Raw genomic sequence first — 11,997 nt, forward strand, 5'->3', positions numbered from 1 at the left:
CTAATACTTTTATATGCAGAATAATAGGAAGGATTGATTTATGATAAAAAAATAGATGGCATCGTTTAAAAAAATAAAATTAACCTTGAAATGTCCAAAATGCCTCCACTCTTAAAACAAACACGTGCAGTATATAATGTTTCCCTCGATACAATTTAAACTCTGTACATAACCCTTTCTTCACTTGTACTTTCAGTAAAAAATCTATATATAGATTATATTGTGTCATCCTGTATATACTCATTCTTGACATCTACATCTTGTTTCCACACCAAGAGACATGATTGCGTCTCGCGTCACGTTCATGCCATCGCGCAAAAATGCGATCGTGTACCCATCTTTAATATCCACATCCTATTACTACATCAAGAAACATAGTCATGTCTCGCGTTAAGTTGACGCGCAGTGCGCAAAAAAGACACCGTGTATCATTGACACATACATATTGTATCTACGTAAAAAAACACGGCCGTGTCTCGCGTCAAGTTCACGCACAATGTGTAAAAAAGCAACCGTGAATCTGTACGAGAGCAAACAAGTTGAGAAGAGCCGAGGTTATCGGATCTCAATAACGTCTAGAACAATTGATTGTGCATACTCGAATTATATTTAAAAAATGTTTTTTTGTACTCCCCAATAAACAAAGATGTAACAGTTCAAAAATCGAAATGTCGAAAAGTCTAATTAATTCATCGTCGTCGTCTGTGTTACAATTTTTAGACGTTAGATGCGTTGATGGCGCTGAAAAGTGTCAGATAGCCGCGCAAATTTGAAAGTCGTTATAATCAATCCTTTATAAGGCAGCACTGTTCGCGCCTGACAAGGAAAGTTGGGCAATCCGAAGATTGTAAAAAATCTAAACCAATTAGCATTACGATTAGATTCATATTCATTACAGTTCTGCAAAGTTTCAGATTTATTAGAATTTCCGGGTTGCAGAACCTTCCTTGTAAGTACATAAATAATAGATTTAATTTTTTATAGCAGACATATATTGCATTACCATATTATTGCTGTAAATAATTTAAATATCGCCAAAATAAGTTATGATTAGAAAATAATTCAATCGACCATCTGAAACAATTGATAATTTACATCAATTATGTCATTTAATTCAAGCAGTAATTCTGGCAACCGCACTAACCGAGATCAATTCGAACTCATGGCATCTTTACATGCATAATTATTTCAAACAAAATTTCTATTATTGTTGTAATTTGTTTAACTTTAAAGCTAGTTCCGTCTATGGCATAATTGAACATTAATAACTGTCAAAATATAACATTTATTATATTTCTTTAGAATACATAAAAAAATTATTTTTTACTATTATTACACTTATTTCGATATCGCTCTAACACGCACGTCACCAAGTGCTGAACAGTCACGCTAGTTTTCTTGTATTTGAGTTAAAACAAACACAGACACCATTTAATGCGCATTAATCATACATTTATATATATTGTCGGTTTGAATTTACAATAAGGTACGTCTTATCAAATTAAAAAGTGTTTTCAAGCTATAATTGTGAAAAGGCAAGTAAAATATTGTACTAAATAAATTATGAAATATTTATATTATTTATAACCATAAATATTTATAATGCATATGACAACTGAGTTAATAATTCTTTTAATGATGTAACAAACTACTTGTTTACCTTTTTAAAATTTTACTAAATGTTACTTTTTTTAAGATTTAAAAAGTATATTATAATTTAAAATATATATTATAATATATTATAATTATATTATAATTTATATTATAATAAATATATTATAATTTAAAAATGACAGTAATTAATCCTGTATTGAAATTAATTTTTTATTTCTTATAATTGTGTACTTAAATACAGAATTTAGGATACGGAAATTATATAAATATAAAAAATTAAAGAATACAATTTTTATACATTTCCGATTCGAAATATTCTACATATTAGAAATGAGAATTATGTTACCTTCACTAGTAAGTAATATGAAAAAGATGCACAATAGCAGTAAAGTGATAACTATTTCTTGTTGAATAAATTACAATTTCTTAAATTTTTCTTTTATTTCTTCTTTGGGTTCCTTAATTCGTCCTGAATTTCAATATGTTATATAATATTTAAAAAAAGTAAATGATTTCATAATTATTTTAACCCCTTCGGCGTGGCAAACATGCGTTACGTAGTGCTTATCTGGCGGTCGAGAGCAACTCGGCGCGAGAGGACTTACCGCTATGCGGATACTTTTGTGTACTACGTGTCTTCTAATAATATATTTAGAATAATATGTTACCAGATTTGTATAAAATTTTCAGTTTGTTGCATATGATTTGTAATTATATTTGTTGAAAAAAGCACTTGTGTATTTAGATATTATATGTATGTACTTTAGATATCTGTTATCTAAAATATTCTTATCATGGAAATTTTATTTATAATATTTATCGATACATTTAGTATATCTATTATGTATGACACAAGTTATGGCACAAGTTAATTTATAATTTTCATTTTTATTACAACAATTTATATTCGTAGATATGTACTCTAAATCTAAATTAAATGTAATGTTTCCACACATACATTTTGTTTTTTATTCATAACATTAGTCAGTCTGTTATCTTGGTAGAATTTGTTGTTGCTTCGCATGAATTATTGCGGTCAATTGGAATAAATTTTACACGGACTGGATGTGCAGGACGAATTACAAGATCGCTTTTAAATCGAACATCTTTCAAATAATCAACAGATTCCAAGTAAAAGTTATGCACTAAAGGGGCTATTATAGCTTTCAATTCCAACATGGCAAACCGTTGACCTGTTATTTATAATATATCAGATTGTTTATGTCAAAAGAAATAAAAATTGCAATACTAACCTATGCAATTTCTTGGTCCTGCGCTGAAAGGTACGTAGGAATAAGAATGACGATTTCGTATTTTCTCTGGCAAAAATCTATCTGGATCAAATACATCTGGATTAGGCCAAAAATTGGGATCTCTATGAACATCATAGATATTAATATGCATGAATGTTCCAGCAGGTATTATATATGAATCTAAAAATAATATATAATAAGTATATATATGTATAATATAAATAACGTTAAAAACTTCGTTAAATCTTGCAAAACAAAAACTCACATATGTAAAATACATTATATTTTATGTAGAGTTTGCGTAAAAGAACTTATAAAAAGATATACAGTTAATTTTTTAAATATTGTATATAAAACGCATTATATTTAATAAATTTTTGAAATATATTTTATAAATAAAATATGTAATATTCTCTCTTTAATGCATTACATGTATTTATTTATTTAATAGTATATTCTGTATTGTTACATATTTAAGAACATACACAACATATAATTGATACGCACCTAATTTTATGTCTTCTGGAGCAACACGTGATATGAGATGCACGCTGGGATACAATCGTAGTGATTCCTTTAAACATCTGTCTAAATATGGCAGATTTTGCAACAATGTCATCGTATACTTCTTTCCATGCTCTTGTATCGCGGTATCAATTTCAGTTCTAATGCGTTCCTATTTCCCATTAATGTTAATTAAAAATTTACATCTTATTATTTTTATGTTTATGTAAACAAAATAGAAAAATTACTACATTTGTATTAATTTCATTGAATTTAATATGAGCAAAAGTATAACAAAAGTTTAATACTTTTTGTATTTTAATAAATATTCTAATATATGACTTATCAAATTAATTTAATTAGTTTTTTCTTCTAACAAAATTTATACTGTCCGTGTGTATCGAAAGGTACCTGAACATCTTTGTGCTCTGCTAACAATAATAAAGTAAAACATGCGGCCATCGCAGTAGTATCATGACCCTACAATCATATTATAAACATTGTTATGTTTAAATAATATATTAATATTTTTAATATTATTAATATTAAAAATTAAAAAATTATACATACCTCAAACATAAATGTATCAACTTCTTCTCTGATGTCTAAATCCGTTATATTGTTTTCTTTAGACGCTGCTATTAAAAGATCCAACATAGCAAGTCGTTTTCTTCGAGCTAAGTCACACGAAAAAAATTAATATGTTAGTATATATTGTTGTCGCTTTGATTAAACAATAGAAATTAATAACTAATTAATTTCAAATTATAGTGATTGTACACATACTTCCATATACTTCGGTTCCATTTATTTCTCCTATATTGTACTTTTCAAAACTTTTTAAATATTGATTATTGGTACGTTCATGATAAAGTTTCCTTTCTGCAATAATCTACGAATGAGCAAAATATTAATTATTTTTATTATTAATATTATTACTAACAACACGCTAATAATATTTTTATAATAATTTACATAGTAAACAAAAATTACTGCATCTATTAGAAGTTTATATAATAAAACATTTAAAGCATCTTAAATAACACAATTTTTACACACTTTTTCAGTGAATCCATGTAATATTTTCAAAATCTTTCTTTGCAGAAATCCTGTTGGCGACAACTCAAACACTAGAGTGTAATTAAACCATGGCCTCATCATTCTAAATGGAATTGCACAAGTGTATTTAATAAATAAGAAAATAATATATAAAATCTAAAACTAAATACACCAAAAAAGTGTATAATAGATTTGACTTTTATATATATAAATCAAACCTGTTATATATTTCTTTTGTATCACAGTATCAATTTCAGTTCTGATACGTTCCTATTTCATTATTGTTATTCAAAAATTTACACTTTATTATTTTTATGTTTATATAGATAAAATTTAAAAATTACTACATTTTTTAAAAGCATTTTTATTAATTTCGTTGAATTTAATATGAGCAAAAGTATAACAAAAATTTAATACTTTTCGTATTTTAATAGATATTCTGATATACGACTTATTAAATTAATTTAATTAGCTTTTTTTGTAACCAAATTTATACGATTTTTGTGTATCGAATATATACAGAGTATATAAAAAAAGTCGAGACCCCAGAACAACTTGAAAAATATGTATAAGTGTTACTAAAGAATGTCTCAGATATAGAATGTTATTAAAACACTATAATTTTATCCACTTTGGGTCACCCGTTTCAAAGTTATCGAATTACAATGATTATTACGATTACTATTACTACTTAAACATCAGCAGAATGTGTAAGCCAATTGTCATATTCTAATCAAGGATTAGTTTTTATTTTGACGCCCTTATAACCATCACGATCTTGCCTTCATTGTTTGGAATCTTGCCTTTGTTGGCTGGACGTCTTATCATAAACCTCGATAACTTCGAAACGGTTGATCCAAAATGGATAAAATTATAGTGTTCTGAAAAGGTCTCAAATAGAGCTATAAAAATATGCAGTAGAAAAATTGGGGATTCTATTTAAAAAATTGAAAGTTACTTTGCCATGGCCTTGACGACGCTACCCAAAGTTAAACTGATAAAATCAATAAATAGACCTTTTTAAACCCTACAACTTTTATCTTAAACGTTTTTTATAAAACTTAAACTTTTTAAAATATTTTAGGGTCCCGTCCTTTTTTATACACCCTGTATATATAACCTTATACTTATTAATTAATATATTATTAATTGTCAATTTAAACGACGATTTGTATTAAACATAATAATTCATTTTGTATCGTGCGACCACCCCAAAAATTAATATATTTATCCATTATATAAATATATATTATCATCATTTTCTATATCAACAAATTACCTGCGGACTAAAAGTTCGCCTATCTCGTGAACCGCTTTTCGATACCGATGCTGTGACTCACCGAGACCTTGCATAGAGGTACCCATAGCAGTTTCTATAAGTACATTTACAAAGTTATATCTTGTGCAAAAAAATAATATTAACAATAATCATTACAGATATTAATATTGATTTCTATTTTGATATCTGTATCTCACGCAAGAGAATAAATTTTTTTACTTTTAATTATTCAGAATAAAATTATTATATAATTATTATGATATATAAACACAGAATATAAAGAATTACCGCATATTGCGTTCAGTGTGTGTTCACTCATAAATGGTACCAAATCTTTTACAACTGTTCCTTCAACATCTTTCAATGATTGTATCATACGACCACTCTCCTCAATTAAAATATCAACAAACTGTTGCAATATATTAAAATGAAATGCGGGAGTTAGTATCTTTCGTCGTGTCTGCCACTTGGCACCTAAAACAAAAACTTGCATTGCAACATTGCAAAATCGTCTTATGGTATTACTTGTAATCAAAACGTTTTCTCATAAAATACAAGTAACATTATTTATATTAAATCTCTCACTCTTCAGTTTAATGTTGTTATGTTACCTTGACTGGTGAGAAGACCGGTTCCAAACCAAGGATGTAAAATCTCATACCAATAACTCTTATTAATATATTTCACATTACTTAGTATTTTCTAAAATCGTAAAAAAATTAAATTATGTACATATGTTTATTATATATTACGTTAGTTCTTACACAAAAATAATCAATCAGTCGATTTTTGTAACTGTATTAAATATTTTGTATATGTTTAAAAGTCATTTTTTACGAGCCAAAATTTTTTTGCAAAAATACATTAACAATAAATTTTTGAAATCCATTAATTATTAATAATAATTACAGAAATAAATTTCTTTTATTTTTTATTACTTCTACATGATCTGGATGACGAATTAACACTGCGGGCGTAAAAAACATCCAGAATTTCGTTATAGGATAAAAGTCATCAGAGAGAGAACGCCAATTCTTCCAAATGTCCTCTAAAAAATATGCATAAATATTAAAAATAAATATACAAAAATTAACAAATAAATTATAAAAATTCAAAATATAAATATTATTACAACAAAAATTTTAAAGAACTTAACCGATTATTTGGAATTAGTTCACAATGTTGGCAGTTATAAATATACTTTAAAACAGAAAATTTAATTTTTACTTACATGAATATTAATACAAATAATTAAAATAATGGAAACATAATAAATATTTTTACTTACCGAGTGAACCTTGGAATAAAAATGCATTACCACAAATCGGAGTAACTTTTGGTCCCGGTATAAGATTAATGAGTCGACCAGATCTTCCATGATGTACGTAATAATTATACATCAATAAGATAAAGAAAAATAATAACAATATACTGATAATCATTTTTCCTTGGACTTTTTACTTTCTTACGTTCGTAAGACTTTTCCTTCTTGATTTATGTCGCAAAATATATATTTGCTTCATACAATAAAAACCTGCTGTCTTGATATTTTAAACGCCATAAAATATACATTAAAATAAATTAATTTTATTTTATTACTAATATTTTTAAGAAAATATTAAAAAATTAATAACAAGTAATCTTGAAGAGCTCACAATAACTAATAAAATATAGTGATAAATGGGATCGAGAGCCAATGCCAGATGTTCTTCGCTGTTTATTCTGTTTTCAAATTTTTTTTATATATGAATATACGTTTCGGTCACTATCGGACCATCTTCAGTACAATAGCTAAAATTTGACGGTTAAAAATTACCAATACATTCTCGACAGTGTAAATTAGTTCGTTGTAACATACCTGGTATTTAAAAGAATCCATTTAAAACAGTCTGATTCGCATGTTGTATGTGATAAGTGAACACTACTGTGTGATAAAAGATGACAGAATTAGAGAAGAAAAGACCGGAAAGAAACTGGTCAACTGGAGAAACACATTGAAAAAAACAAAAAAATAAAAAATAATAATTAATAATAAAAACAGAAGAATGAAAAATGTCTAAAATGTTAATTACTTGTGAAACGTGTTTGCAATTGACGCCTAGTGATGTCAGTGGCTGACTGTGTGAGGTCGAAACTGGTAAAACGTATGGTACAGAAAGAGAATAACGTTGTGGAAAGGGGAATTTCGGAAGGAGGATTAGGTATACGATAACAATTAGGATACGATAACAATTTTATGATAGGTAAATAGGCTTCGGACATAAGGTCTGTGTCGCTCTGTTTATTTATGGCCGATTTTTGGCGTTTAATTTGAATCATCTCAGATGATAGTCTCTTCCAATAAGAGTTCTCCCTGTCCATTATCTTTACCTCATCCCAATCAAAGCTGTGATTAAAATCATTGCGGTGCAACGATATTACGGAGAGATTGTTGGAATTAATGTTGTTCTTGTGTTCGTTGATTCTGGTTTTCAATTGTCTTTTTGTCTGTCCGATATATGTTGCTTGGCAATCATTGCAAGAAATTTTGTAAACTACATTGCACTGCGAGAATTTGTTTAAGTTGTCTTGGTGGGTTTTAATAAAGGTGGGTTTTAATAAAGATTTACCAGTTTCGACCTCACACAGTCAGCCACTGACATCACTAGGCGTCAATTGCAAACACGTCTCACAAGTAATTAACATTTTAGACATTTTTCATTCTTCTGTTTTTTTATTAATTATTATTTTTTTTTTTTTTGTTTTTTTTTTAATGTGTTTTTCGTGACCAGTTTCTTTCCGGTCTTTTCTTCTCTAATTCTGTCATCTTTTATCACACAGTAGTGTTCACTTGTCACATACAACATGCAAATCAGACTGTTTTAAATAGATTTTTTTAAATACCAGATATGTTACAACGAACTAATTTACACTGTCGAGAATGTATTGGTAATTTTTAACCGTCGAATTTTAGTTATTGTATTGAAGATAACCCAATAGTGGCCAAAACGTATACTCATTAATAAAGAAAATTTGGAAAAAGAATAAACAACGAAGAACATCCGGCATTGGCTCTCGATCCCATTTATCACTATATTTTTAAAAATTAATGTATTAATTTATATTATAATAAAAAATTTGTCACTTGCGCGCATAATAATATATAAATTTAATAAAACATTTTCTAAATTAGCTTGTTTAATGATTTATTTATAATGTGTATTTTTGTAAATTTGTATTCATATTTCATATTTCATATTTCTATTCATACCCAAAAATACAAAAGTGCTGTGACAAATTAAAACTACCCAACCAAGCGCTGGCAAACAACTCGCCAATTTCTCGATCTACACTCGCAAAAATAATGTTGCAATAACTGCAGTATCGTACGATAAGAAATTACGATAAGAAATTACGAAATGACGAATTATATTACGTTCAATACATCAATATTTTTATCTCGTTTGTACTTTTTATAAATAAGAATATCGATAAACAAATCGTTATGCAATAATTAAAGTCATTTTATTTATCTGTGAATAAATTTGTGTATAAATAAAAAAAAATAAAAAATTTGTAGTAAAGAGAAATAATGATATGAGTAATATAAAAGTGTAATTTTTTGATTTATATATTCAGTTATATCTAAAAAAAATATTAGGTCTACCGAAAAGTTCTATCCGCTTTTTAAGTAAGCGAAAATAATAAATGTTTGTAGTATTTATTAATATTTAGTTAACAGATATAATTTCCATTAATATTAACAACTTCTTAATAAAAACGGATCTTTTTCCAAAATGTTACGAAGAATATCATCATCGATCACAAAAGATTTTTCGTGGTTCATCTTCAAGGTTAAAGTCTGCGTATTCATAAAGTGCCGTAAATAAATCTAATTGACAGACATCTATCTTTTATTATTCCTTAGTAAGTACCTACAGATAATAAAATATTTAATAATTTGAAGTTTATAAGAAGAATGAAATATTTGTTTATAAGAAGAATAAAATATTTGTTTCAATGTATGTTGAAGGGCACCAATGATAAAATATAACGGTAAAAAGAATGAGTCATATATCTTTCATTATAACATTTTTTTACGTGCTTAAAATAATTATGCAAAATGAACAAAACTTTTCGGTAGACCTAACATATGATTTAATATTGTCGAAAGCGCGTTCTTGCATTATCATTATTTTATATGACAATTATCTTATAAAATTTCTTCATTGTAAAATTTTAATAAAATATTAACATTTATATTTTATTTGCATTTATATGGAATCACAATTATTGTCTTTTTATTGTTTATATAATATATAATTGAATAGCTCATATGTAAAAACAGCTATAAGCGCGCTAATTATAATTTTATTAAATATTGTTTAAAATTTGTAGAAGTTTATAAATATTTATTTTATATAATAACACTGCTAGCAAGCAATAAATTCTCTAATATAATGCGTCACACAAATGGACTCTATTTAGCGAAACCTTTTCAACAATACATAATACATTTCTAATCGCGATTAACTTTATGCACTGCCTTTGTAATTTAAATATAAAAATTGTACATAATTTTAAAAAATAATAAAGAAATATATTAACAAGTTCCATTGTGTTACTATAATTTTGCAATATTCTTTGTACCACAGCTTTTTTTAATAGAATTATATTTAAAATTATTTATGTTTTAATAAATATACCTAAAACAAATTGTTATATAAATTACGAATTGTAACAAAATAGATATTTTGCATTAAAAAATATGTTATTATAACGAATAAACATCTTACAATCGAATAAAAGTATCATATTTTTCGAATAGATATAAATTTTAAATAGAATAAGTTATATAAAATATACATTTTATGAAATTTTAACCATGCATAAACTATGTTTTACAATAAGATTAAAAGCTTTTTCTTTAATATCCAAAACCCATGATATAACAAATACTCTAATATTATGCACTATTGTTAGTATAAATAAGAATGTAGAGTTTACCTTGTTAAGAATTATTTTATTACGTTATTTTTCTAAGGATCTCACCGTAAGATATTGCTTTATTTTTAAGAAAGTTTTTAATATTAATTCTTTGTACCAAAAATCGTGTACACAACTTCCAATAATTTTGTAACAATCTCAATGTAATGACTTAAACACTGTCACTGCTATTAAGTGTCTGTTGGACGCCAATACAAGACAGACTTTATATAGGCACAGTATATGACAACATAATTGATACAATCAATAAAAAATATTGTAAATGCATATTGAATGTGACGTTATTGCGTAGCGTACAATGTGCAATAACGCAAAATGCAAAGTCATAATGTGATGACATTGAACAGTACTAATTGTAGGTCATTACATTCAAAAAATCGCATCACATAATCATTCATTAATCATTCATTAATCACAGATCTGTAAAACATCATAAGCATTTTACTGAGAGTATATCAAAAGCAAAAAATCTCTTTAGATTTTTCTTCTGAAAAGTTATATTCATGTGACTCAACATAGTATACATCTGAAGTGCTCATAATTTAATTAATTCTTTCTATTTATATACTGACATATTTAATGTGTGATAATGTATAATATCATATATTTTATATGATAATGTAGATAATTTATAACTTACTTTATACATTTATTATAAATAATGTATACATTTTTAAAATTTGTTGATATAATATAACATTTTTATATATGTATTACAATATGTATTCGTTTATCATACATTGGATATACAATATAACAATTTAATTAACAATTTTTTCAATAATTGAATTATAATTAACAATTTTTTCATTATTGTTCATTTCTTGCAATGTAAGTTTTTTTTTATTTTAAATGTCTGTGCTTATTTAATTTGATTTAATAAATATTTGGATTGGAAACATAAAAACATATTAATAATAAAATAAAAAGATTCAAAAAATATGAGCCATTAGAGCCAGAACGCTAGTTTAACGTGCTCAAATTGTTTATTTACATGTTAAGTATATACGTTTCGGCCATAGTTTTTAGCCTTGTTCAGTGTATCGAAAATAAAATTTTTAACGCCAACAGAATTGTTTTTAAACCAGAAAAACAACGAATCTAGTTTTTTCCTTTCGCACGCATATTGAAACATTATTCACAAGGACTAAGATGAAGGTAATCATCTATCAGAAGTCATTCTCCATAAATAAGTCAGTTATTCGTTATAAATAAATAAAATTCTTCTCTGATTCTTAATTACAAAATAAAACATTGACAGAACCATAGAATTCGATCTTATAAGGAAAGAAACCTTAAAAT

At 26.3% G+C, this 11,997-nt stretch overlaps 1 protein-coding gene across 5 annotated transcripts; it reads right to left on the reverse strand.

The window, feature by feature from the left end:
- Positions 1-1,265: 1,265 nt before the first annotated feature.
- LOC105677042 (cytochrome P450 4C1) lies at positions 1,266-10,875 on the reverse strand. Of its 5 annotated transcripts, none has more exons than XM_067357522.1 (15): positions 7,782-8,932; positions 7,568-7,690; positions 7,365-7,500; positions 6,998-7,246; positions 6,648-6,757; positions 6,321-6,411; positions 5,998-6,183; positions 5,710-5,803; positions 4,431-4,533; positions 4,158-4,263; positions 3,942-4,048; positions 3,783-3,851; positions 3,375-3,543; positions 2,868-3,047; positions 1,266-2,807 (listed from the first exon to the last, which is right to left on the reverse strand). In XM_067357522.1, exons 4-15 carry the CDS (start codon positions 7,149-7,151, stop codon positions 2,599-2,601), a joined length of 1,578 nt encoding a protein of 525 aa, XP_067213623.1. In that variant the 5' UTR covers positions 7,152-7,246; positions 7,365-7,500; positions 7,568-7,690; positions 7,782-8,932; the 3' UTR covers positions 1,266-2,598. The 5 variants fall into 5 exon arrangements, with proteins under 5 accessions (XP_067213623.1, XP_067213620.1, XP_067213621.1 ...); XM_067357519.1 differs by having other exon boundaries at positions 6,998-7,250; XM_067357520.1 differs by having other exon boundaries at positions 6,998-7,250; positions 7,568-8,932.
- Between the last annotated feature and the right edge of the window lie 1,122 nt (positions 10,876-11,997).

This window comes from Linepithema humile, chromosome 6 (genome assembly GCF_040581485.1).
Source record: "Linepithema humile isolate Giens D197 chromosome 6, Lhum_UNIL_v1.0, whole genome shotgun sequence".
Lineage (NCBI taxonomy): Eukaryota > Metazoa > Arthropoda > Insecta > Hymenoptera > Formicidae > Linepithema > Linepithema humile.

Coding starts and splice junctions, on each gene's coding strand:
- LOC105677042 (XM_067357521.1), bottom strand. CDS start 7,151: ATGATTATCAGTATATTGTTATTATTTTTCTTTATCTTATTGATGTAT. Junction 4,534..5,709: donor GGCGAACTTTTAGTCCGCAG/GTAATTTGTTGA, acceptor AATTCCATTTAG/AATGATGAGGCCATGGTTTA. Junction 4,049..4,157: donor TGGAACCGAAGTATATGGAA/GTATGTGTACAA, acceptor CGTGTGACTTAG/CTCGAAGAAAACGACTTGCT.